Source organism: Oncorhynchus masou, chromosome 9 (genome assembly GCF_036934945.1).
Source record: "Oncorhynchus masou masou isolate Uvic2021 chromosome 9, UVic_Omas_1.1, whole genome shotgun sequence".
Classification (NCBI taxonomy): domain Eukaryota; kingdom Metazoa; phylum Chordata; class Actinopteri; order Salmoniformes; family Salmonidae; genus Oncorhynchus; species Oncorhynchus masou.
The window spans coordinates 54,480,132-54,506,670 of record NC_088220.1 but is presented as its reverse complement, the minus strand read 5'-3'; the positions used below and the strand labels follow the sequence as shown (position 1 = coordinate 54,506,670).

Here is a 26,539-nt window from a genome sequence, read left to right as displayed (position 1 = left end):
CTTTTATCATTGTGTGTGTGTGTACTTACGTGTGTGTGTGTGTGTGTGTGTGTGTGTACATGTTTGCTTTCATCTCCTTGCTGACTGTGTTCTCTATCAGGACGGAGATGCAGGAGGACCTGCAGAAGCTGCCCCCTGGGTTCCCCCGTGTGGCCCCCCAGCCCCCCTTCCCCATGCCCCCCACCATGGGCCACATGCACACACTGATGCCCACCCAGAACCCACACCTGCAGCCCACACAGCAGCTGGAATACAAGGTGAGGGATCAGAAAGTGTGTGTGTGTGTGTGTGTGTGTGTGTGTGTGTGTGTGTGTGTGTGTGGTATGACAGAGTATAGTTACATAGTCTATGTATATTTATATATGTATGGGCCAAACTGATGTTCCTCCCGCTCTCTGTCCCTCCAGGAGCAGTCCCTGCTGCAGCCGCCCACCCTGCAGCTGCTGAATGGCATGGGGCCCCTGGGCCGCAGGGCCTCGGATGGCGGGGCCAACATCCAGCTGCACGCCCAGCTACTGAAGAGGCCACGGGGACAGTCCCCTCTGGTCGCCAACCCTGTGAGTCCCTGCCCTCCCAATGTTAGTGTGTTTGTGTGTGTTTAAGAGCCAGAACTGGATTCAAATCCATGTGTATTTGTTATTTAAATACTTATTTTCTGTGTATAATGCGCGCTGTGTTAAGAAGCAGTGCGGCTTGGTTGGGTTGTGTTTCGGAGGACCCATGGCTCTCGACCTTCGTCTCTCCCGATCCCGTACGGGAGTTGTAGCGATGAGACAAGATAGTTACTACTAACAATTGGATACCATGAAAAAAGGGGGTAAAAATATATATTTTTTAAATGTCAACTATTTGAAAATATTTTCAAATACTTATTTACAAATCCATTATTTTAAATACTGGGTTCAAATGCATGGGAGTATTTATTTGTATTTGAAAATAAACTGTGTATTTGAGTATTTTCAAATACATGCCAGTACTTTCCCAGTGTATTTCCAAATACATCCCAGTATTCAACTACTTGTGTTAAAACATTTTTTTTTTAAGTGTACTTTAAAATGTCTTTGAAGGTTAGCCTAAATACTATTTAAACCCAGGTCACTTAAGACTATAGTTTTTGTCTAGTCCAGTCTACTATGCCATGTGCTCTGTCAGTGCCCATGTACCTGCTCTGTCAGTGCCCATGTACCTGCTCTGTCAGTGCCTATTTACCTGCTCTGTCAGTGCCTATTTACCTGCTCTGTCAGTGCCCATGTACCTGCTCTGTCAGTGCCTATTTACCTGCTCTGTCAGTGCCTATTTACCTGCTCTGTCAGTGCCTATGTACCTGCTCTGTCAGTGCCTATTTACCTGCTCTGTCAGTGCCTATGTACCTGCTCTGTCAGTGCCTATGTACCTGCTCTGTCAGTGCCTATTTACCTGCTCTGTCAGTGCCTATTTACCTGCTCTGTCAGTGCCTATTACCCTGCTCTGTCAGTGCCTATTACCCTGCTCTGTCAGTGCCTATGTACCTGCTCTGTCAGTGCCTATTAACCTGCTCTGTCAGTGCCTATGTACCTGCTCTGTCAGTGCCTATTAACCTGCTCTGTCAGTGCCTATTAACCTGCTCTGTCAGTGCCTATGTACCTGCTCTGTCAGTGCCTATGTACCTGCTCTGTCAGTGCCTATGTACCCGCTCTGTCAGTGCCTATTTACCTGCTCTGTCAGTGCCTATTTACCTGCTCTGTCAGTGCCTATGTACCTGCTCTGTCAGTGCCTATTTACCTGCTCTGTCAGTGCCTATTTACCTGCTCTGTCAGTGCCTATTTACCTGCTCTGTCAGTGCCTATTAACCTGCTCTGTCAGTGCCTATGTACCTGCTCTGTCAGTGCCTATGTACCTGCTCTGTCAGTGCCTATTTACCTGCTCTGTCAGTGCCTATTTACCTGCTCTGTCAGTGCCTATTTACCTGCTCTGTCAGTGCCTATTTACCTGCTCTGTCAGTGCCTATTTACCTGCTCTGTCTACTGAGGTGACAGTGGTTTTATACACCCCCCCACCTGTTTTCAGAGTGTCACTGTCCAACATTGTTTTTCCTCATGTTCTCTCTCTCCTTGTCCCGTTCTCCCTCTCCCTTGCAGCACCCCATCCCGGCTGTGGCTCCGGTGGATGAGGAGGGCTCTGACGGGGAGCCCGACCAGGAGGCGGTGCAGAGGTAAGCCTGGGAGGGTGACGGGGACAGGGGGGCTTTGGAGCGTGACCGTAGAAGCGCTGGTGTTCCTGGGTTACTGGGAGTTGAGATGCAAGTAGGCTGCAGCACTGCTTTCTGCCACCGGGGGACCTGGCCACTATTGTTCCGGTGCGCCCCTCTCATCACGCAACTGGCTTTCATAAGGCGATCAATCAACTCCTCTCCAACTTCTACCAAATCTACCTCTCTAAATCTCCTCTTAAAATATCTCTCTCTCTCATTTCAAATTATGCCGCCAAATTATCCGCCACGGCTTCGCTTACACTAAGCTTGCTCAAACAATCCAATCCTCAAATTGGAACGGGGGGTTGTGGGCGTTATCTGATGTGTGATTCGTCCTGCCTGAAGGAAGGGGAAGGATGGGTTTTTTCCCCCTCCCCCAATGAGGACGGAGAGCTGACCAGTGCTGCTTCCTGTCTCCCTCCCCGCGGCCCAGGTACTTGGCGAACCGCTCCAAGCGGCACACGACGCACGCGCTCATGAGCACGGCGCACGGCGGTGAGCCGCTGGCAGACTCGCAGAGGCCCCAGGGCTCCCGACAGAGGGGGTGGGCCCCGGAGCAGCACTGCCGGTGAGGGGCCCCACACTGAGGCTGACAGACACCCCGCCCCAGGCCAGGGGGGGCATGCATGGGCCCCGACCCACAGCAACGAGGGAGCAGGGACAGTATCTAGAGATAGGGACACAAGCACTAAATACACACACACCCCCTTCACTGAGCCAAAAGTCCTCACTGGGGGGGGTGCATGGGCGTCAGCATTCAGTGAGGCAGGGAAAGGGGCACAGGAACTTAGGAGACATTTACAGAGACACATATTCTCACGCTATAATGAGCTGGACCCTATTGCACCATGCAGGTTACACTATCACAGTCACCAGCTTAAAGCATACGACATGAGGACTTCTAGTGATCCAGGGGTAGGTTAGGTAACAGAACCAGTTGTCAGAGACTTGCGCCGGGCTCCGAGTTCTCCTGAGCTGCAGGTCAGCCGTTGGACAGTCTGGGTTGTGGGGAAGTTGCCATCTCATTGGCTGAGGACTGATATCATTGAGCGTCTCAGAGTAGGAGTGCTGATCTAGGATCAGCTCCCCATCTAATCTCGTTCATTGGGATCTTACCCGGGCAAAACTGATCCTAAATCAGCACTCTGGGACGTTTGATACATGCGGCTGGTCTTCTGATACTGATTGAACACGCTCAGCTCAGTTTAGGAGAAGCATCTTTATTGTAATTATTCCAAGCCGTTCGTTCTACAGCCAGTTTGAGTCAGCCTAGTTATTCTCTGATTTCTCTAGCTAGCTATTCTCGGTATAGACATTTCTTTTGCTTGTTTGACTGCAACTGAAGGACGCTTCAGGCATTGGATTCTCCAAATGACCTTGTCAATCAGGTCTTGGTTTGGACTGGGTATGACGACACCGCGACGCAGTCCTGCTGTGTGTTGCTGTGGATCCTCTGCTCACGGTTCTAGGATCAGCTGTTTGTTTACAGTAACATTACGACGATGCAGAGAGACCAGAGGAGCTCATGTAAATGTGATTTTTCATTCTTTCATTTTTCTGTCTGTATGACTTCGTCTGTATGCGACTTCACCTCTGTATCCATTTCTATGTATGTCTGGCTCCTGTCTATGTGTCTGTTTGTTTGCGGCTCTGCGCTTCTCCCCAGGTCCATCTACAAGGACTGTAACACCCTGCACTTGCCCATGGAGCGTTTCTCCCCCGTCAGGCGCTTCTCCGATGGGGCCGCCACCATCCAGGCCTTTAAGATCCACCTGGAGAACAGCAGCCTCATCAGGCAGCTCAAACAGGTACTGTACACCCCCACCTGGTTCTGTGCACCCCCACCTGGTTCTGTGCACCCCCACCTGGTTCTGTGCACCCCCACCTGGTTCTGTGCACCCCCACCTGGTTCTGTGCACCCCCACCTGGTTCTGTGCACCCCCACCTGGTACATACAGTGCATTCGGGAAGTATTCAGACGCCTTGACTTTCCCCACATTTTATGTTACAGCCTTATTTTAAAAATGGATTAAATAAACACAAATCCTCGTTAATCTACACACTATACCTCATAATGACAAGGGGAAAACACGTTTTCACATATCTTTACAAATTTATGAAAAATAGAAAACAGATACCTTATTTACGTAAGTATTCAGTCCCTTTGCTATAAGACTTGAAATTGAGGTCAGGTGCATCCTGTTTACTTTGGTCATCCTTGAGATGTTTCTACAACTTGATTGGAGTCCACCTGTGGTAAATATAATTGATTGGACTTGATTTGGAAAGGCACACACCTGTCTATATAAGGTCCAAAGTTGACAGTGCATGTCAGAGCAAAAATCAAGACATGAGGTCGAAGGAATTGTCCGTAGAGCTCAGAGACAGGACTGTGTCAAGGCACAGATCTGGGGAAGGGTAACAAAAAATGTCTGCACCATTGAAGATCCCCAAGAACACAGTGGCCTCCGTCATTCTTAAATGGAAGAGGTTTGGAACCACCAAGACTCTTCCTAGAGCTGGCCGCCCAGCCAAACTGAGCAATCGGGGGAGAATTGCCTTGGTCAGGGAGGTGACCAAGAAACTGATAGTCATTCTGACAAAGATCCATTGTTCCTCTGTGGAGATGGGAGAACCTTCCAGAATGACAACCATCTCTGCAGCACTCCACCAATCAGGCCTTTATGGTAGAGTGGCCAGATGGAAGCCACTCCTCAGTAAAAGGCACATGAGAGCCTGCTTGGAGTTTGCCAAAAGGCACCTAAAGTACTCAGACCATGTGAAACAAGATTCCCTGGTCTGATGATATCAAGTTTAAAGTCTTTCGGGAAAAGTCTCTGAATGTTCTTGAGTGACCCAGCCAGAGCCCTGACTTGAACCCGATCGAACATCTCTGGAGAGACCTGAAAATAGCTGTGCAGCAACGCTCCCCATCCAACCTGAAAGCGCTTGAGAGGATCTGCAGGGAAGAATGGGAGAACGTGCCCAAATACAGATGTGCCAAGCTTGTTGCGTCATACCCAAGAAGACTCGAGGCTGTAATCGCTTCCAAAGGTTCTTCAACAAAGTGCTAAATAAAGGGTCTTGAGTACTTATGTAAATGTGATATTTCTGTTTTTTTTTTAAATACATTTGCAAACATTTCTAAAAACCTGTTTTTGCTTTGTCATTATGGGGTATGAAAAAACAACAATTTAAATCTCTTTTAGAAACACTCAATGGTTCTGAGTACTTTCTCAAAGCACTGTATCTCACAGCCTCCCGGAAGACAAAGCATTTGAATGTTTTCTTCTTTCACGAGAGACTCGTCCTGATTTACCCCTCCCTGCAGCTCCTGAGCATAGTCCTGCCTTACCCCGTACCCACTCCAATGTATCTACAGTGGGGCAAAAAATTATTTAGTCAGCCACCAATTGTGCAAGTTCTCCCACTTAAAAAGATGAGAGAGGCCTGTAATTTTCATCATTGGTACACTTCAACTATGACACAAAATGAGGGGAAAAAATCCAGAAAATCACATTGTAGGACTTTTAATGAATTTATTTGCATATTATGGTGGAAAATAAGTATTTGGTCACCTACAAACAAGCAAGATTTCTGGCTCTCACAGACCTGTAACTTCTTCTTTAAGAGGTTCCTCTGTCCTCCACTCGTTACTTATATTAATGGCACCTGTTTGAACTTGTTATCAGTATAAAAGACACCTGTCCACAACCTCAAACTATCACACTCCAAACTCCACTATGGCCAAGACCAAAGAGCTATCAAAGGACACCAGAAACAAAATTGTAGACCTGCACCAGGCTGGGAAGACCACTGATAATCTCCCTCGATCTGGGGCTCCATGCAAGATCTCACCCCATGGGGTCAAAATGATCACAAGAACGGTGAGCAAAAATCCCAGAACCACACGGGGGGACCTCGTGAATGACCTGAAGAAAGCTAGGACAAAGTAACACAGCCTACCATCAGTAACACACTACGCCGCCAGGGACTCAAATCCTGCAGTGCCAGACGTGTCCCCCTGCTTAAGCCAGTACATGTCCAGGCCCGTCTGAAGTTTGCTAGAGAGCATTTGGATGATCCAGAAGAAGATTGGGAGAATGTCATATGGTCAGATGAAACCAAAATATATATAAAAAAAAAACTCAACTCGTCGTGTTTGGAGGACAAAGAATGCTGAGTTGCATCCAAAGAACACCATACCTACTGTGAAGCATGGGGGTGGAAACATCATGCTTTAAGGCTGTTTCTGCAAAGGGACCAGGACGACTGATCCGTGTAAAGGAAGGAATGAATGGGGCCATGTATCGTGAGATTTTGAGTGAAAACCTCCTTCCATCAGCAAGGGCATTGAAGATGAAACGTGGCTGGGTCTTTCAGCATGACAATGATCCCAAACACACCTCCCAGGCAACAAAGGAGTGGCTTCGTAAGAAGCATTTCAAGGTCCTGGAGTGGCCTAGCCAGTCTTCAGATCTCAACCCCATAGAAAATCTTTGGAGGGAGTTGAAAGTCCGTGTTGCCCAGCAACATCCCCAAAACATCACTGCTCTAGAGGAGATCTGCATGGAGGAATGGGCCAAAATAGCAGCAGCAGTGTGTGAAAACCTTGTGAAGACTTAAAGTAAACGTTTGACCTCTGTCATTGCCAACAAAGGGTATATAACAAAGTATTGAGATAAACTTTTGTTATTGACCAAATACTTATTTTCCACCATAATTTGCAAACAAATTCATTTAAAAATCCTACAATGTGATTTTCTGTAAAAAAATCTAATTTTGTCTGTCATAGTTGAAGTGTACCTATGATGAAAATTACAGGCCTCATCTTTTTAAGTGGGAACTTGCACAATTGGTGGCTGACTAAATACTTTTTTGCCCCACTGTACCTGCTGCTCCTGAGCCATAGTCCTTCCTTACCCCGTACCTGCTCCAATGTACCCTGCTGTACCTGCTCTCAATGTATCTACCTGCTGCTCCTGAGCCATAGTCCTGCCTTACCCCTTACCTGTACCTGCTCCTGAGCATAGTCTCCAATCCTACCTGCTGCTCCTGATAGTCCTGCCTTACCTGCCTGCTCCTACCTGAGCATAGTCCTGCCTTACCCCGTACCTGCTCCAATGTATCTACCTGCAGCTCCTACATAGTCCTGCCCTGCTCCAATGTATCTACCTGCAGCTCCTACATAGTCCTGCTCCAATGTATCTACCTGCTCCAATGTATCTACCTGCTGCTCCTGAGCCATAGTCCTTCCTTACCCCGTACCTGCTCCAATGTATCTACCTGCTGCCTGCATAGCCTCCTGCTCCAATGTATCTACCTGTGCCCTGAGCCATAGTCCTTCCTTACCCCGTACCTGCTCCAATGTATCTACCTGCTGCTCCTGAGCATAGTCCTGCCTTACCACGTACCTGCTCCAATGTATCTACCTGCAGCTCCTACATAGTCCTGCCTTACCCCGTACCTGCTCCAATGTATCTACCTGCTGCTCCTGAGCCATAGTCCTTCCTTACCCCGTACCTGCTCCAATGTATCTACCTGCTGCTCCTGAGCATAGTCCTGCCTTACCCCGTACCTGCTCCAATGTATCTACCTGCTGCTCCTGCCTCCAATGCTCCAATGTATCTACCTGCTGCTCCTGAGCATAGTCCTGCCTTACCCCGTACCTGCTCCAATGTATCTACCTGCTGCACCTACATAGGTGCCCAGACTGCCCACAACCCCTGGGGCGCAAGTGTGAATGCCACACAAGCCTCCCTTGACGTCATCCACTTGTTTTCCTACACAGTGAAAGGACAGATTTAGATACTGAGCCTCTTTAGAGAAGATTCAGTGTAGAGTCAGTGTGTACGTCTCCACTTTGTACTGTCCCGGTGTCTTAATGACTGACTCCCTGATGTCGTCTATCGTCATACTAAACTGTCTGGCCTCACTGGAAAGTATTTTGTTAACGCATCCGGGGAAAAGAACGTGTCTTACCGTGATTCAATGAATGCCTTTGTCACAATAGAATTACTGGCATACGCACATAGCTAAATAGCTTGTCAAGTGCTCTACTTTTGCCTCTGGATGTTCCAGGTGGTATGAAACACAGGAACTGTCTCTCCATTGAGGTCCCATCAGTTGAAAGGCCTCTTGTAAATTCTCGTTCTCTCAAACCCGCTGGTCCTTATTTCCCCCTGCCCACCTGCTCCCGCTGGTCCTGCCTTAACCCGTACCTACCTGCTCCATTGTATCGACCAGTGTAGAGACACCCAAACACAGGTTTCTTCGTGTTTAGTCTGTATACTTAAAGACCCCTCCCTCCCATCCATCTTTTTTTACAGAAACCATACCATTCTACCATTCTCCGAAACCAAGGACATTTTTAATTTTCTGCTTTTCATTCAATATGTTTCCATGTAAAGAACAAGTCATCGATGTACTTTTTCATCTTTTTTTTTTCTTCCATCCATCTTTTTTCGGCATTCTGTCACCTGCACCTATACGCAGCGCCGAGGCTGGCGTTCAACTATATTGCAATATGTAGAGACTTACCAAAAACATACTTTTTTTTTTTTTTTTTTGCATTGCTCTGCAGTCTACAATACTTCTTTGGGTAAGCACTGCAGCTCCTAAGCATTGTCCTGCCTCATACGCTTCTGTTTCACTCTATCTTCCTTCTGCACCTCAGTGTGCAGGCACTTGATGTAATCCACTTACTCTCACTTAACCTTCAATTAGTCTGATTCCATACACAAGGACAGATTGTGCAGTGTTGGACTGAAACACTGAACTGCTTTAGCAATCGAGTCGGTGTGTAATAGACACAGATCCAAGGTGGGGGGCATCAAGAGGTTCAGCAGGTTTGAGGATATTGGGATTGGCCTAAGGGTGCTGATGTCACTGGGGTGGTAATTAAGGGGTAATCCCACAGACTCAAGTTTGGGATGGTGTTATGGTGAGAGTAAACACTAGGCTGTTTGGGTCATGGGGGTGAGCGTCAATACAAAACAAGCTGCCATTGATGTCGCCAGCACTTCTGCCCTCGGTCAAAGCTGAAGTCATTACGTGAGCCAGAACCAAGTCCGCTAGCCTTGTCCCAGATCTGTTTGTGCTATCATGTCAACTCTTTGTCATGCCAAAATGATAACACAAATGGGTCTGGGACCAGGCTAGATATCAGCTAATCGATTTAACAGTTTAATGTCGAGGCTGTGATGAGAGACTAGCGCTAAAGAGGTGGCGGAGGGATCTCCAAGGTCGTTGTAACAGTACACAACAGGGCAATAGGGAAAATTCTATATTGATGACTTCAGAACTGGTCTGTATTATGGAGTTAACGGCCATTTTAGAAGTGTAAGGAAGGACCACATGCCTTACATACAAACCTCATAGACCCTGAAATGGATTCAATTTAAATCCAAAAGCTTTATTGCCCATCCAAAATACATAAGAAGGAAATGGCCTTTTTGATATGCGACAAAGAATTGATTTGAATCTCTTTTATTGTTGCGTTCTATATTATCGTCGGATGGGGTATTCTGTGTGAAAGTGACTGCAAGTAATGCTATTCATTATATTTCAGGTTCCACTGTCTTTCTTTGTGTGGTCTCTAACAACAATATGTTTGTTGTGTGTTTGTGCGCGTATGTGTACCAGGAGTGTGAGCAGCTGCAAAAGATGTACGCTTGCCCCCAGGACGAGAGGCTGCTTGAGCACACACAACAACAGCATTTCCTGTACCAGCAGGAGCAGCAGATTCTACACCAGCAGATACAGGTCACTGTGACACACACCGACACAGGCACACACACATACGCGCACGAGGTGACAGACACACACACACACACACAGAGGCACAGAGAAAGACACACATACATAGAGACTCACAGAGAAAGACACACATACACAGAGACACACAGAGAAAGACAGACACACATACACAGAGAACGACGCAGACACACAGAGAAAGACAGACACACACACAGAGATACACAGAGAAAGACACACACACACACAGAGACACACAGAGAAAGACACACATACACAGAGACACACATACACAGAGAACGACACACACACAGAGAACGACACAGACACACACACACAGAGAAAGACACAGACACACACACACACAGAGAGAAAGACACAGAGACACACACACACACACACACACACACACACACACACACACACACACACACACACACACACACACACACACACACACACAGAGACACACAAAGACACAGACACACACACAGAGACACACAGAGAAAGACACAGACACACACACAGAGACACACACACACACACACACACACTGTGTGGTTTGTATCAGTTGGAGCAGTGTTTTCTACACCAGCAGATGCAAGTCACTTTGAGCCTGGGACATTTCTGTCCCCATCTGTGAAAGACACTCACACACTGGGAAATGCAGGTCGATGCGACACAAACACCCTAAACACATGCCCTTATGCGTTCCTAAATAGTTTTCCCATTAGCTAAATCTTTCTCTCCATTCTGCAGGCCCTGTCTTTGGGACATGGAGACTGCCAGCCCAGTCACCTTACCCACCAGCTCCAGAGGTGAAAACACCACACACACACACCCTGAGTTGTCAACACCCGCACACTCTGAGCAAGAGAGTGATGATACTCATTAGTGTCTAAAAAAAAAACATTTATTTTTATGCACACAGGTTCAAAGGAACACGCTCTATGGCAATAGTCTGCTAAACACATGTCGTGCAGATCAGAGAAGCTCCACCAACAAGCCAGGCTTTTGTGCTGCTCTATTGATTTGAAGTGTTATTTACATCCCTGTCTGTTCTCTCCCTTCCCTAAGGTTGCATATCCAGCCCTCCAGCCCACCGCCTACACATCCCAGCAACCACCTTTTCAGACAGCCCAATCAGAGTCCCCCTCCAACAGCGATGATGCAGGGGCACGGTGAGTTTTAACTCCTCCCCTTATTCCTACTTGTCTTTTTATTGGACTAAAGGACTGAATGATCAGTCAATATGACAAAATTGTTAATGATCCCTTATTAAGACTAAGTGATGGTTGAAATAACCTGTTTGTAGGTGTATTAGCTCTCTCCTGACTGACTGATCTCTCCCTCCTCCCCCCAGGTGTACCATCAGCGGTGCAGTATCAGCACGCCCCCGCCCTCTACCAGCCCTCCAGCGGGAGTCCCCCCCCTTGCGGTCTCCGCCCCGTCACACTGCCCCCCCAGCAGCAGCAGCCCTGCTCCTCTTCCCGTGGGGGGGGTGTCCCCATGCCCCAGCAGCAGCAGGTGACTATCCAGGTGCAAGAGGTGGAGCTGGGAGGGGGCGGGGCCCTGCAGCGCCAGCAGCAGTCTTTCCTTTCCACGCCGTGCTCCCACCGGGTCCTGGGGAAGCAGCTGAGCGCAGACAATGCCGAGACCCACAGGTGACCCTCACGCTGCCTGTGTGGCTGACCCGTCATGGCTGTTCCCCTTTGCACTTTTTGATTTTAGTTTTTGTTTTCCCTCCGCATCACTTTTCTTAAACTTTCATGTTCTTCAACTCTATGTTTTGGACTTTCTCGTATGTCCTCACACTGTAAATACCTCCATTTCGTCTATTCCCCCCCTTCAGTTATTGTAGATTTCAGTCTCTCATACCTCAGTTAACCGTAGGAAGCCATGTTCCTGAAGCCCAAAACTCACTCATAATTCCGTTTTATAAACCGTGTTGCCCGTGGTGTAAATATCGTTGGGCTTGTATTATTGGGAGGCGGGATTTAGAGGCAGCATGGGAGGCATCCTAAATGGCAGCCAATTCCCCTATATCCTGAACTCCTTTAGACCACGTGCCCTGGTCAAAAGTACACTATATAGCAGGGGTGTCAAGCAAATGGACCCAGTGAGCCCATTCAATCTGGCCCTTTCGAAAACGAAAGCTAGACAGTCAGGGAGCATTAAGAAAATCCATAGAGGTTATGTTATCTTTTGCACTTTTTGACTGCGAGGAAATGTAATCAATATTAAGTGCGGCCCTCGGGACCTCTGTGAAGTCCTAATGCGACCTGCGGGGCGAAATTAGTTTTTCTTTACGCCCCTGCTATTCAGGGACAACAGGGTCTTACACCTAATAGGTTAGTGGATTAAGACCTAATAGGTTAGTAGATTTCAGACAAAATCTTGTGGGTTTTTACATTGAGAAATACCACTGTGACCAAAGTGTTTTGATAAACCAAAAAACCTACTTGGCTGAATAAGTAGACGTCCCACCGCCGCTGAGTCCCCCGCTGAGTCCCCAGCTGAGTCCCCCGCTGAGATTGGCTGACTAAATGGGCGTAGGTGGTGGGATGACTGCTCGTGGTAGGAGTGTCCCTTCCAGCTGGTAGGAACTAGGAATTCCTATACCCAACAGTCTGTGTGTTGTATTTCTCCTCCACCCCAGCTGGTAGTAACACTCTAGGACCTAAACACATATTCACCCAACAGTCTGTGTGTTGTATTTCTATGCTAAGCATAGACCACGTTCACTGAGAGGGGGTGACAAGCTTGGTGGTTACCTCATCATTTGATTTTCCTGTCATTTCCTCTGGCAAAGCAACGGAATTTGGGTGTATTTGAGGTTGTCACTCAATACCATGACTCCTTTAATCCGGAAGGCTTCTGTGCTAATTGTCACCCATAATAGTGGGTCAAACTGTTGTATTTAAGAATTGTATTGTCATGTCAGAATCACATAGGCATATTTGTGTTTTGTCATACTTCTCTCACCACTCATACTGTTCATAATAACTCGTTTAATTTTTATACTTCTACTAATAATAACTGCCATTTATTTCTTGTATACTTCCTTAATCCAAAATACTTCATCTCAATGGTGTATTTGTTTTTTTCCCTCTCCGAAGTATTTGCATTGGATGGTACATTTTGTTGCAAGTAGCATATAATCTGACTATTCCCCTCTCTTCCCTGGTCCCTCCCTCCCCAGTCGTAGCCTCGGACGGTTCAACACATACGACCAGGCCGCCTTCAACCCCCATCTGTTCGGCGAGGGGTCTCGGCCATCGGGGGTGGTGGGGGGCTACAACCCCTACCTCCAGGGGACCTCCCTCAAGGTGCCAGGGATGGAGGGCTACCAGGGTGGGGTGGTCGGTGGCACTGGAGGCGGGGGCTACGGGAGCCCCTCTGCCCTGCAGCAGGCTCTCCTCTCCCCCACCCCCCTGGAGTACCGGCCCCAGCAGCATGTCACCCCCACCCTACAGGGTCTCCTCTCTCCCCGCCACTCCCTGACGGGCCACGCCGACCCCCGCCTGCCCCCCCAGGACCTGGCCTCCCTGCTGAAGAGGCAGAGCCCTCGGCCGGCACCCCCCACTTCCCCCAACGTGCCCCAGGACTACACGGAAATGCTGCTGCTGCGCCAGCTCGGCCAAGGGGAGTCTCTGGAGCCGGGAAGCCCCTACCACCACCTCCTCCAGATCAGGCCCCCAGACGTCCAGCCCCCCAGCCTGCCCCACTCAGAGAGCATGGAGGAGGATGACCTGCCACCCGGCTACCATGAGGGCCTCCTGGCCAAGGCCCAAGGCTGTGGGGACGGCCATGACCTGCTGGGCCCCCCCCAGGGAGGGACGCCCCCCTACAACTCCCCCACACACAGACACGGCTACATCAGGAGCACCACCACAACCAGAGGTAAGGGTCAAGCAGGCTCAACCGTAGAAATAGAAGGACTATTTCGATTCTGTACATTCTATTTCTATGGTGTCAAACAGCTTTCACATCCCTGTATGCTGATACTCACATGCTTTTTTACACATTCCTGCTTCGGTCACACAAGCTACATTCTACATTGTTAATTTAGCAACTTCAGTAATCCCTCCCTCCCTCTCTTCCCCCTTCCAGACAATGAGCATGTTGACTGCAGGACCCAGGGGCAGCAGGTTATGGAGCAGGGCGTGCCTGACCGTAATGGAGTGGGCTACTCCACCAGGGGCCCCCAGGGGGACGGCTATCGGCCCCGGGGCCAGCTACAGCGCCACCACACCATCCAAACCTGCGACGACGCCTATGTGAGTTTCTCACGGTGCCATAATGTGCTCCGTTTGGGACACACAGAAGTAGAATCTACAGAATCGTTTATGTACTTAACGTGTCTTTCTGTTCCGCCTCAGGACCAGGCCGAGCCCATGTCTGGGATGAGCCTGTTGGCTGGCAAGGCTCTGAGCTCTGCCCGCATGTCTGACATCCTCAGCCAATCATCTCTGACAGGAAGCCAGCAGCTCCACCAGCGGGAAGAGTCAGGTCAGTGTCACCTACACACACACCAAACGAGGTAAAGTGAGTGAAACGTGGCAGACTCAGTCTGGTCTAAGTAAAATGTGAACTCTAAAATAATCTCTGTCACAGGACTATATAGCATAACAATATATGCCATTTTAGCAGACACTTGCATTTTGCGTTTTAGCAGACACTTGCATGCATTTTCTATTGGTGGTCCCAAAGGGAATTTAACCCATAATACTGCCTTTATAAATAGATATATTATTGTGAAATACACTGGATAGGTGCAGTGACTTGTTGTTTTACAGGGTCTGCCATAGTAGTAAGGCGCCCCTGGAACAAATTTGGGTGAAGTGCCTTGCTTTATCGGCAGATTTTCACCAACGCTCTAACCGCTAGGCTAGCTGCCGCCCAACGGAGCCACGGAGGACCATGCACATGCACTCACAACACCCACCTGCCCTGAACATGGAGGAGTTCTTCATTCTGTGTGTGTTTTCTCCTGGCAGTATGTGACGTGGAGGGAGAGCTCCACGCTGGAGCCTGCTACCCGTCGTCCTGCACCAGCAACATCCTTCACAGCTACAAACCCCCAGACCTGCAGTACAGCATGGAGCAGGCCGGGGTCTAACACAGGTATGCACAGGCACTTAGTCTGCGTCTCAAATGGCACCCTATTCCCTACTTTTGACCAGGAGTGCACTATATTTGGAACCATTTTGGACCAACCTCACAGTATGACTCTGTTGCCCGAACTCAGTCTACACAGTCAGTGGTTGTTGCCACTGTTGCCACTGCTACCGGTCACTGCTACCGGGGAACAGTGGGTTAACTGCCTTGTTCAGGGGCACAGCAACAGATTTTTACCTTGTCAGCTCAGGGATTCGATCCAGCAACCTTTCGGTTACTGGCCCAACGCTCTAACCACTTGGCTACCTGCCGCCCCAAAATGTTAATGCTGTTCTTCGAACAGTTGTCATTTAATTAAACTTTCATTTACCCCGGCAGGTCATTTAGGATACGATTCTCATTCACAGTTGGTCAAGAGGTGAACAGGACTAGAAGTGTTAGTGCTCCTAGCTAGGGGAAATCCAGAGGGAATCTCAATGGTATTACCTTGATTCCTCACCTCTCTCCTCACCTCCTTCTCTAAGCTCATTGGAAGAGAAGGACTGGGGGGGGATCCTCAGATATGCTTTTTGAGATGGAGACAAGGAACCAAAGAAAGACAATTGAAATTCACCCCTAGTGTAACTCTGTCCCTCTGTGTTCTCTCTCTCCTAGGAGCGTCTTCTGTGTATAAAGGTCCACATCAGCCACCTGTGTTGAGCAGCATCACGCCAAACCGCCATTGTCTGTCTGGAGGGGGCGCAGTCCGTCAGTCATGGGGCTTGGGGGAGGGTAGGCAGCCTGCAGGCTGCAGCCCGGGGTGGGTGGGGGGGGAGGATTGGCTGGGCGAGGGGAGTGGGTTCAATGCCAGCATTCTGTTCTGCACAGCCATCTAGCAAGCATTGCCATCATTGGCTCTCTCCATTTCTGCTCTTCCGTCCGATTGGATAGATTGGGCTCTGCTTCCCCCTATCACTTCTTCCTTCCTACCCCCTTGCGGTCCCGCTCTCCTGCCCCCTTACCCCCCCTCCTCCTCCTAACTGTTGCCATAGCAACATATTCATGCGCCTCAATGTCCCAGACATTCATACAGGCAAAACGTATAGATAACATAAACTTACACATGCACACACTCAGCCACAAACCCAAAGTATTCACACCAAGCCTGTGCGCAGGGATTCCTGTGAGGTTCTGTCCGCTCCTCCCTCTCCCCTCCACTGTATTCCAGTGGACCATTCCGGAGCGGGCTGTGATCTCAGAGCCTATGAGTGACCCATTCCATTGGGCTTGCAGGGGTGGGATTGGGTCAGGCTCAGAGGCGCTAAAGAAACAGCCCAGTGACATCGAGGATCGCACAGCACAACCAGCTCTCATTTTTTATTTTGTTTTCCTGTTCTTTTTATTAATTGTTTTTAAAATTCATTTTTACGGGCTAATGTTCATCTAGAAATTATGATCATTATTGTTATTGTTGTTTTCTGTAAAATAAGTTTTATTGTGATTATGATTATAATGAGAATTATTATTAAAGGAAAAAACCTGTCCTGTGTTGCAAGGAAGACAACATTTTAGTTTTGATTACTTAAGAAATTCTGCACTTTCGGTTCAAGCTATCTTTAATTCTTCTCCCTGTTTACCCTCCCATACTGCCTTCTCCTTTTGTCACTCCCTTGTTCTCTCTTGTTTTATGCCCTTCTCTGACCCCCCCCCCTGTTCTTCATTCCATCCTACTCTCTCCCTCTTTTTCCACTCCCCATCACTCCCCTGCCACCTTTTGTGACAGTGTGGCATTGTGTGTCGTTTTAACAGACATGCTTCCCCTTCCTCCCCTGTACAGCGACACCATGTATAGACCACAATTGCTGTATCCCATTTTTGGGGGTGGGGGGTGTTGGGGAGGCATTTTTTATATTGTTATTGTTATTATTTGTATTTTTGGATGTCTTCAGATATCTTTTTGTTTTTTTCTGAATATTGAGATTTTTAGCCAAAAGAGTACAGGGAGAAAATCCTCCTTCGTTGTCATAAAAAAAGATTGTTCTTATTGTTTTATTATCGAGACACTTGAAGAGGAGAGTGGTTATTTGTTACTTTTTATCATTTCAATCATTGATATCGTTGTTGTTATCGTTTTCTGTTTTGTTTTGGGGTAGATTTGGCAGGCAATGGGTTGTGGGGTGGTTCGGTGCTGGGAATGCAGTCATTGAAACGGAGGGGAACTGTAATATAGCTGACATATCATCACCATCATCATCGTAAGACATTTTTAGAGGCGGAGATGGACAGACCCCTTCTCCACTCGCTCCCCCAATCTGCAGTGGTACCCTCCGTCTCGGACCTCATCGCCCCCTTATTGGCCAACACACACTGGACATTGCCTCTTCTCCCGACTCTGGCCCAGCTCCGGCCACATCCAAGGAGGAGACTACTACTCTGCACATGTGCTGCCTCCCTTTTCTATCTCTTTCTCGCTCTATATCGTTCCCTCCCTTCGTCACATGATCATCAAGTGAGACCTACTCCAGCCCCAATACTGAATTCAGTCCTTCACCTCTTCAGAGGGAGAGAAATGAGGAACTGACCAGAGACAGACCGGTTGCTTCAGTTTGACCCCAGCGCAGTATGTACAGTTCAGATAGTGAGCAGAGGGGTGGGAGAATGATCCGCCTCCCTATCCGCACCTTGTCCGCAGGACTCCCAGTGCATCATGGTCCAGCAAGGGACTGTGAGTGTGTTGCTGATGAGTGAGCACCTCGTTGTCTTCTTCCTTGTCTGTTTCTGTCTGACTTCCCTCTCATCATCTGTAAACCAGCTCTTTGCTCGGCACCTGTATCCTATGTTTTCTCTTTCTATTGTTCATTTTGGTTTTGGGAGTACAAAAATACTAAAGTGCAACAACGATGATTAAATAGAATTACCAACCAAACTGAGATGAATTAAATAAATATATATAAATAAATAATTTAAAAAGACAATGTGTTTGGGTGATCAATAGATTTAAGGAATCTGTATACCACCTGGGAATTTATGCTTGTTTTTTGTCAGTCTGAATGTCACACTGCTTATTTTTTGTCAGTCTGAATGTCACACTGCTTGTTTTCTGTCAGTCTGAATGTCACACTGCTTGTTTTCTTGTCAGTCTGAAAGTCACACTGCTTGTTTATTGTCAGTCTGAATGTCACACTGCTTGTTTTTTGTCAGTCTGAATGTCACACTGCTTGTTTTTTTGTCAGTCTGAATGTCACACTGCTTGTTTTTTGTCAGTCTGAATGTCACACTGCTTGTTTATTGTCAGTCTGAATGTCACACTGCTTGTTTTTTGTCAGTCAATGTCACACTGCTTGTTTTTTTGTCAGTCTGAATGTCACACTGCTTGTTTTTTTGTCAGTCTGAATGCAATACTGCTTGTCCTCAACTACGAGCAGTTACTTGTCGTTGAGGAGCAGAGTTAATGATTGTCAAACATGTACGGACATCTTCATGCACTACAGCAGGTTTGTGTTCCAGTCCAATTTAGTCAATTCAGGAAGGAAACTGAAATACCCACTAGAATTGTCCTTTTCCTCAGTTGACTGAATTTAAAAAGTGATCAACCCTGCCATATACCCCAGATTTCACAGTCTGTGATAGATAAGGCACAAACCTAAAATCCTCCTGGGTAGTTGATCCTCTGCAGGATTGACCACCATCTGCAGTATTAGTGAGAATTAAGGAAAGGACCTCCTGGTCCCTGACACAGGAGCACTGTCGGGATGAATGGGGATCATTGGGTAAGCTATTGATCTACATCCTTCTACCTCAGGGCTGCAGTGCTCGGTGATCAGCTTCTTTGGTCTGTCTGTCTATAGCTGCACTGCAGTGGCTTTTCAGGCAACGGTAGCTGAGCACAGATCTAAGGAGCCCTATAGGATTTAATGGAGGAGGGGCAGGCAGGGATGCTGTGGGGCTGCGATTGGAAGATGTGCAAGATAAGTGGACAACAGCTAGTCCCCTGTGTCTTAGTAGAATGACCTCCCTCTCCCCCATCACTCTCCTTCTAGCCATCCCCTAATTTTTCTCTCTCTCACACCTTGTAATACATGGCTACTGGCTCACTGAATGACGGATGCATTGCGTAGCTTGTCCCGTTTTCCTCTCGCTCCCCCTCTCCTCTCCTCTCTCCCCTTCTCGTTGTCTGTGTGGCGACAGCATGACTGCCTGCGTCAGCCACTAAATGCTGCTTGCTGCAGTCAGAGGATCGTGTGTGTGTGTGTGTGTGTGTGTAGTTGAGTGAGCCAGGGGGTGCTGCCTCTCTTCTCCTCTGCTACCCTACCCAGCATGTATGGAGGACCGACAGGCTGAATCATCCCACCACCATCTGCAGACTGTGCCAAGGTAACACACTAACATGGATTTGTGTGTGTGTGTGTGAGAGAGAGAGAAAAATAAAGAATGGGGGAAGAAAGGTTAGGACTGTTATGTGTGTGTTGGTTTATCTGAGTTTGAAAGACAGTGCTGTGTGCATTGCTGTGTATATTTGGGTATGTGTGTTTTGAGGACACTGCATGCATCCCTGCACAGCAGATTTAGTGTGTTGCGCAGAGTCTAGCCCTCTAAGTCTCACTCCTCTTGTCCATTACTCTCTTCCATCCATCGTGCATGTCCTTGTTATGATAACAAGATTCCAGCCCTCTCTTTACTGGACTGATTGCGCCATTGTTTATTTCGGGAATGCTATTCTCATGCTGTCAGCTTTATGTGTTGATGTCGTGCTTGCATGCCCGCTTTACTGGAAGGCGCTGGCACATTGATCATGTGACCATGATAATCCGGGATTGATAGTATCAGGCGTTGGTCATTTCTGGTGCTTTTTCACACATGTGATTTGCACGTATGTGGTGTGAAATCACGGACTTCTCCTTTTAAACAGGCCTGTATTTTAAATCTACAGCTAGAGATTTACTCAGATGGCGTCTATATCAGCGTATTGCACTGCAGCTCCTTACAAATCAAAATTAGACAGCCAGCAAATTATTCAATACTCTGTGGAGTAAGGGTCTATTTGTGAAGAGCATAATCAACTCTTACTTTACCTCTCGTCATCACTGTTCGTTGTGTCTCTATATCCCGTCGCGGTTTGGCTATTTCTTTGTCTTTCGTACTGTTGTATCCTTTCTGATTGCCTATTCCTGTGTCTTTTCATGGATTGTCCAGGAGGCTACTGCTCTTCTGTTGACATTGTCTTTTCACACTAGTTGTTTATCTGTGTTCACCGCATTCTCTTTGTCTCTCTTAGGGATCTATCCTCTTTGTTATTCCTGTGTGTTTTTACGGTCTTTGTCCCAGTCTCTTTCTCTCTGTCAGTGTTTTTTTTTTTTTCTAGTGCTAATGCTATTCTTATGTCCATGTTCTCTCTCTCTCTCTCTCTCTCTCTCTCTCTCTCTCTCTCTCTCTCTCTCTCTCTCTCTCTCTCTCTCTCTCTCTCTCTCTCTCTCTCTCTCTCTCTCTCTCTCTCTCTCTCTCTCTCTCTCTCTCTCTCTCTCTCTCTCTCTCTCTCTCTCTCTCTCTCTCTCGTTTCTGTCTCTCGTTTCTGTCTGTTTGTTTGTCCACCTCTGTTTTGCTTTTCATTCTCTTGTCTGTGTAAACCCTCTATTCAGTCACTGGAGAGCAATCACTTACTGCCAGTCTCTCTATCCCTGTGTGTGTGCTTGCGAGTGCACATCATGGCAGATAGCAGGTGTGTGTTGGTGGTCCTGTGGATGAGCATGGAGTGTGTGTGTCTGAGGCCGGGCACCACTGTCCTGCTGCTAAACACCTTGGCCTGGGCATGGACAGGTCAGTAACAAGACTGGATCACAAAAACTAAGAGATTGAAAATATACCACCTCACAGAGTATACTACTCGTTTCTTTATGAGTTACAGTATATTGATAAAGATTCTTATGAGATACCAATGAAAAGTACATTGAAATAGACACTGAGTTTCAAGGGCACATCTTTTTATTTTTTTACATCAACTTCTCTGTCTAGGTGCCATCGAACCTGTGCCCAAAATTGATGGACGGCATCGAGCTGCACTAACACTGAAAGAGAATGTCACCCACAAGTTCAACTGCCATTCAGAGGGTTGGAATCCTCATGCCCCGCCCATGCTGACGTGGTACCTCAACGGGGAGCGACAGAGACCGCCGTCGGACAAGCGGACACCTGGGCGCCTGGTGGTGACATCACGGGAGGAGGTGTCTGGGCTGCTGACACCGGACTCCAAGCACAACAGCACCTTCTCTCTGAGAGCCAGGAAGTGGGATAGAGAGCTAGTATGTGCCGCCTCCAGCCCTCACAGTGGAGAGAGCTACAACGCCACCGTCACCCTCAATGTGCAGTGTGAGGAGGCTTGTTGAATGATCTGCTGATGTTGTGTGGCGAATGTCTTAATATTATTATCTGTTGTGGCTGTTAAGGTTTCACTTACTTGTTGTATTAAGGTTACATATCCAAAGGCAGTATTAACCCCAGTCCTTCTGCTTACTCAGATATTATCATTGGCCGCAGTGCTAATATCAATATCCAATATGATCCCACCACTAGGTTATTTAAACCCAGTAGTACATTGAATTGATGTGATGCTCAGTTTCCCTCTTTATTCTGTTCACAGTCCAGCCAGAGATTCTGCGTGTGAACGCTCACTACACTGAAACCTCAGACCCTGGCCTCTCCTTGGTCCTTTTTGCCTTGGTACGGTCAAACCCCCCTGCCCACATCACCTGGGTGGACCAGTCCGGTCAGTTGGTGGCCAACACTTCGGACTTCCTCATCCTGGACTCGGGGAGCTACCCCTGGCTGACCAATCACACGCTGCAGGTCGCCCCGAGCAGCCTATCAGGGAACGTCTCCGTAAACGCCAGCAACAGTGTCGGTGCAGCTCAGAGCAACCTAGCTCTGGCAGGTCTGACAGGTCAATATCACTTTGACCCTTTTCTTACTATCATGCCGCCGACACGAACAAACTGTCTTGCATATTTTCTTTTCAGCGAAGGGTGGATGCGTAACCAGGTCGGCTGAGCATAGCTTGATTAGGCCCAGCTCGGTTCGGCTCAGCAGTGTGAATAGCCCTTTTTTTCCACTACAGCCCAGATCATAAGCCCCCTGTTTCTGTATTTTCCAGAGTTCCTCCAGTCCAGGGTGGAGGTGCCGGTACTGGGCATCCTGACAGGGGGCGCTGTGGGCTTCGTTACCTTTCTCATCCTCAGCCTTCTGGTGCTCTGCCTTCTGCACAAGAACAAGGGCAAGGCCATCATCGGTGAGACAGGGGAGCAAGGAGGGTGGGAGGAACTGTTGTATTTTGATGGTACAGCGAATGAAGTGCTTTAAGTCTCTGAAGAATGTCTGTTCTTTTTCCAGATGAGCCAGTCGAGATTATAATGGCGAAAAAATGGTAACGTACATTTATTTAGTTAGTCGGTCTGTTGTTTGTGTCAGTTGTCAGCATAGGTATGAGTATAAATGTGCCTTTCTAAGTCGCTCGGGAAAAGAGTGTCTGCGAAAACATATTACCTCTCAGTGGCGATATTAGCATGTACTAGGTCTTGGTGGGGAAATAAATAAATAGAAGTGTGATGCATGCCAGCAAAGCCACTAAACAGCACAACACTAAACAATACATTAATTGCACTGTAATGGTGACATACGGTGCCCACAAACTGTTAGGGCCTATGTAAAGCTGTATGGTTGACTTGCTTAAACAAATGGGTTTCTACTAACAATTGAGATGTACAAACTATGGCATAAGGGGACGAAAAAAATCCTTAACTTCTATAAAGACATTAATGAGCGAGCTAGCGAGCGATTTAACTAGGCAAGTCAGTTAAGAACAAATTCTTATTTTCAATGAGGGCCTTGGAACAGTGGGTTAACTGCCTGTTCAGGGGCAGAACGACAGATTTGTACCTTGTCAGCTCGGGGATTTGAACTTGCAACCTTCCGATTACTAGTCCAACGCTAGGGCAGTTCTTACAGTGTTCTCCCTGTACACCAAGTCAGAACTGTAGGACAAATAAAGGGGGCATATAAGTAGACAATGAAAGCTTTTACAATATTCAATGATGACATTTCTCTTAAACAGGTTATAGGCTACAGTAGAACAGTCAGAACAGTAGGCAAAATTAATAAGGGTAAATAGACCAAATTATTAGGGTGAGGCATATGGCCTACTAAAATCTTACTACACAACATACACTTAGTATTACTTTCTTAGATACAGTATACATATCTCCCAATACATTTTTGGACTCCCCTTGTTGTGCTGTGCTCACTTGAACAGGAAGGTGGAGTGGCGGTCCTTCGTGGGCAAATTTTGTCATCAAATTCTGTCATTCTCTGGATTTATGGTGCTTTCAAAACAAGTTGGATGACCGTTCAAAATGTATTTTCCCAGTCGGAGCTTGTGTATTCCCGACTTAACCGGTTGTCTTGAACTCACTAAAGTCAAGTTTTTGCAGTTTCCGAGTTGTTGTTTTGAGCATGACCCAAATCATGCTTCATTGACAGCATGGCCAATGTTGAATGTTTATCATTTTAAACTTGGAAAAGAGCCCCTTAATGCCATATTTGGGACCACACAGCCACGGCCACTGATTCCTTCCAAACCACTTGTTGAATTTGTGATTTCCAACTTGTTGTGTAATATTTATGTCCAATGGCCGATGAGCACCGATACGTTTTTTTCCCATAATTTCTCTTCATTATTCCTCTTCATATGACAAGGATTAAAAAGGTTTTGTCAGTAGATTGTCGACTTGATTCATGATGATGACAGCTAGCTCAGATTGTGAAAGTATGACGTTGACGTGATCAGTCCAGTCAAAGCTACTGTACATGTAACGTGATTTGACGTCATTTTATCTGTGGCCAATGACCTTGAGCCTTCTTGGATGGACACTTATAATGTGACTATGGCAGCACCCAAAGTGCTAGAATTTTCAAGGTCTCCTCTTACACTTGACAGTGACGTAGTGTCCCCATGAGTGACAGAACACTGAGCAACGCTCTGTATTTTCCTCTGGCTAGCCCCACCACCACAGAAAGCACTGAGCTTGGCTGAAACACCTGCATTTTGGAGCTGCCTTACTCAAGAAAGCAAAAAAGAGACCATGTTTGTATGCAGCTTTATTAACTCAAAGATGTGCATCATTTTTTACATTGTTTGAAAACTGATATCTGACCTGTATTAATGCCAAAATAACATGCAAAACAGGCAAGCCCCTCTGCCCCACCTGCCCAGAATTACGGGTTGCCACTGTTTCCTATGTATTGTATTCATGCTCCTCTTTAAGTATTTACAGTACAGTACACAAGGCAAGTGCCTGTATAATAATATACTTTACATGGGTGTATTCACTAGGAAACAAACAGATGCAAACAGGCCAAAACGGGGATGGGCATACCTGAACTTATCCAATAAGAAACGTTTTGCTACGGTGTGCACTAATAAATACACGCCATGACTCTTGTTTCAGTATGGAATCATCTAGTGTGAAGGTAGACAAGATATCTCTACCCAGAGAGAACATGTCTCTACCTTCCAACATGCAACTCAACGACCTCAGCACCCTGCATAAAGGTAAGACACTACTGCTGAGAGACCGATGCCTCATTAGAACCGAGGCAGAAGTCTCATCAATGGTGCAAAGCAATTACAGAACAGGAAACAGAGTGGCCATTTTGGTGCCCTGGGCACTGGCATCTGTCCCTGTGGTCTTCGCTATGACTCTGTCCCATCTGTTACTCTACTTCCTCATCCCCATGCCGTCTCTCTGTAGCACTCGAGACCGCCAAACACCACCTTGGGGACAAGATGAGAGAGGAAGAGGAGGATCTGTCTGCTGCCTACGCTGCCAGGGGTAAGACAGGGTTCAGATGTTTAAGGTTAGCTTGCCTGTTGAATGGAAATGAGTTGGCCCAGTCTACACTTTCCACACTAATATAATGTGTAACATAGTTTCAGGCGTGTTACGGAGCGTGTGGATGTGTTTATATATACTATTGGATGTGTGTGAGCCTATAATTCTTGTTTGTGTGTGTATATACTGTGCACCACATATGTCCGTACATTGTTCTAAAGGTTGTTGTTGACACCCCCTCCAGGCTTTGCCCTGTATCCCATGGTGGGCTACATCTATAAGGTGAACAGCAAGAGCAGTGATGAGATCTGGCTCTGACTACTATGCCCAGTTCCACCACTGGGTGTTCAAACCACAGTGCAATGGGCCAAAAGGAACCTGTGGAACAACTGCCAGTCAACCAATCAGCCGATCCCATCTTCAACAAGGACCAATAGAGATGCTGAGATGATTACAGGTGCAGACCAGCAAGGGGAACCGGTTAGGAAGATACTGTAGTTAGCGATCTCACTCTGCGGTTGTCCAGATGAACCTATTACAGCAGGTAATCACATTCCAACTTGATTCTGTGAAAATCAGAAACACAGAATATCAGGTCCTATGTTGATTGGTTAGTGTAATTCAAGCTGACAGGTATAAGTCTGTAGCCTGGTCCTATATCTGTTTGTGCTGTCTGTCTGTTTGGTGTGACTATATGTCACAAACAGATCTGGGACCAGAAGGGTGCAGTTGTGATATCAAGTGAATACATTTAGATGGCTCTAAACACCTAAACCGATACTCAGTGTGGAAAGTATACTGTACCCGTGTTTTAGATGGTTTACACTGACTGACACCTACCACTGCTCCATATGCTACAGTCTGTTGATCACGTACCATAACCATGAACTCCTGTTGGATTAAAGAATGCTTCATGTTCTTTGTATATCATAATGTCCAAGACAATGTATGTGAACTGACATATTTCTATGGCTATATACATAAACAATAGATATTCATCTACAAGTATAAAATATGTGTATATGTATATTTGTATTCATATGTATATGTGTATAAAATAAATCTAATAAAGATGAATATGACTATGGATGGTAAATTCTGCTTTTTTTTTTTTTATTCAGCCAGCAGGGGGCGCTAATCTTTACCGTAGTTTAGATGGAGACTGACGGATCCAACTGTCTATTGATTTACATAAATTGGTCTGTCTGGCTTGTCATATTAATGTTGTCACCAGAGGTCATCGGGGGACAGTGCAGGGCTGGTTCTGCTGTAATGGAGCCCAGAGACTTGTGTTTGCCCATTTCAGTGTGCTGAGCCAGTGGGAGGATATGCAGCCTTTACATTGATGGAAATTGTAATGACATTTACATATGACAATTATATATCCCAGATTGTGTTCATTGGATACTGCTGAGAGGGAAGTGATTACCGTCCTATATTTTATGGTTCTGACACTGCTGATAGGCTAGATGTGATTGTGTGTAGATTTGAACAGAAAGACGATGTTATGACCCCCAAAATTAACATTTTGTCTACTGCAATTCTTCCAAGAAAAGTGTTTTTTTGTCTTACCTTT

At 46.9% G+C, this 26,539-nt stretch overlaps 2 protein-coding genes across 6 annotated transcripts in view; both read left to right on the top strand.

Moving 5' to 3' along the window:
- The window catches only part of sik3 (SIK family kinase 3), a 45,315-nt gene extending 27,255 nt beyond the window's left edge, over positions 1-18,060 (top strand). The window contains exons 12-25 of one of the 4 annotated variants that reach the window (XM_064974448.1): positions 101-257; positions 408-557; positions 2,118-2,191; positions 2,664-2,798; positions 3,897-4,038; positions 9,875-9,994; positions 10,745-10,803; positions 11,063-11,166; positions 11,349-11,649; positions 13,188-13,888; positions 14,099-14,265; positions 14,368-14,497; positions 14,986-15,112; positions 15,761-18,060. In XM_064974448.1, coding sequence (XP_064830520.1) covers positions 101-257; positions 408-557; positions 2,118-2,191; positions 2,664-2,798; positions 3,897-4,038; positions 9,875-9,994; positions 10,745-10,803; positions 11,063-11,166; positions 11,349-11,649; positions 13,188-13,888; positions 14,099-14,265; positions 14,368-14,497; positions 14,986-15,107 — 2,362 coding nt within the window. In that variant the 3' untranslated portion in view covers positions 15,108-15,112; positions 15,761-18,060. Of the gene's footprint in view, positions 1-100; positions 258-407; positions 558-2,117; positions 2,192-2,663; positions 2,799-3,896; positions 4,041-9,867; positions 9,995-10,744; positions 10,804-11,062; positions 11,167-11,348; positions 11,650-13,187; positions 13,889-14,098; positions 14,266-14,367; positions 14,498-14,985; positions 15,113-15,760 lie in introns of all 4 variants that reach the window. The other 3 variants (XM_064974447.1, XM_064974450.1, XM_064974449.1) reach the window with 3 other exon arrangements.
- A 992-nt stretch (positions 18,061-19,052) lies between these two features.
- Positions 19,053-26,050, top strand: LOC135546212 (transmembrane protein 25-like). Of its 2 annotated transcripts, XM_064974445.1 has the most exons (9): positions 19,053-19,459; positions 20,795-20,899; positions 21,095-21,448; positions 21,720-22,019; positions 22,230-22,364; positions 22,466-22,499; positions 24,580-24,683; positions 24,883-24,963; positions 25,208-26,050. In XM_064974445.1, exons 2-9 carry the CDS (start codon positions 20,824-20,826, stop codon positions 25,279-25,281), a joined length of 1,158 nt encoding a protein of 385 aa, XP_064830517.1. In that variant the 5' UTR covers positions 19,053-19,459; positions 20,795-20,823; the 3' UTR covers positions 25,282-26,050. The 2 variants fall into 2 exon arrangements, with proteins under 2 accessions (XP_064830517.1, XP_064830516.1); XM_064974444.1 differs by lacking the exon at positions 19,053-19,459 and having other exon boundaries at positions 20,616-20,899.
- The last annotated feature ends 489 nt before the right edge of the window (positions 26,051-26,539 follow it).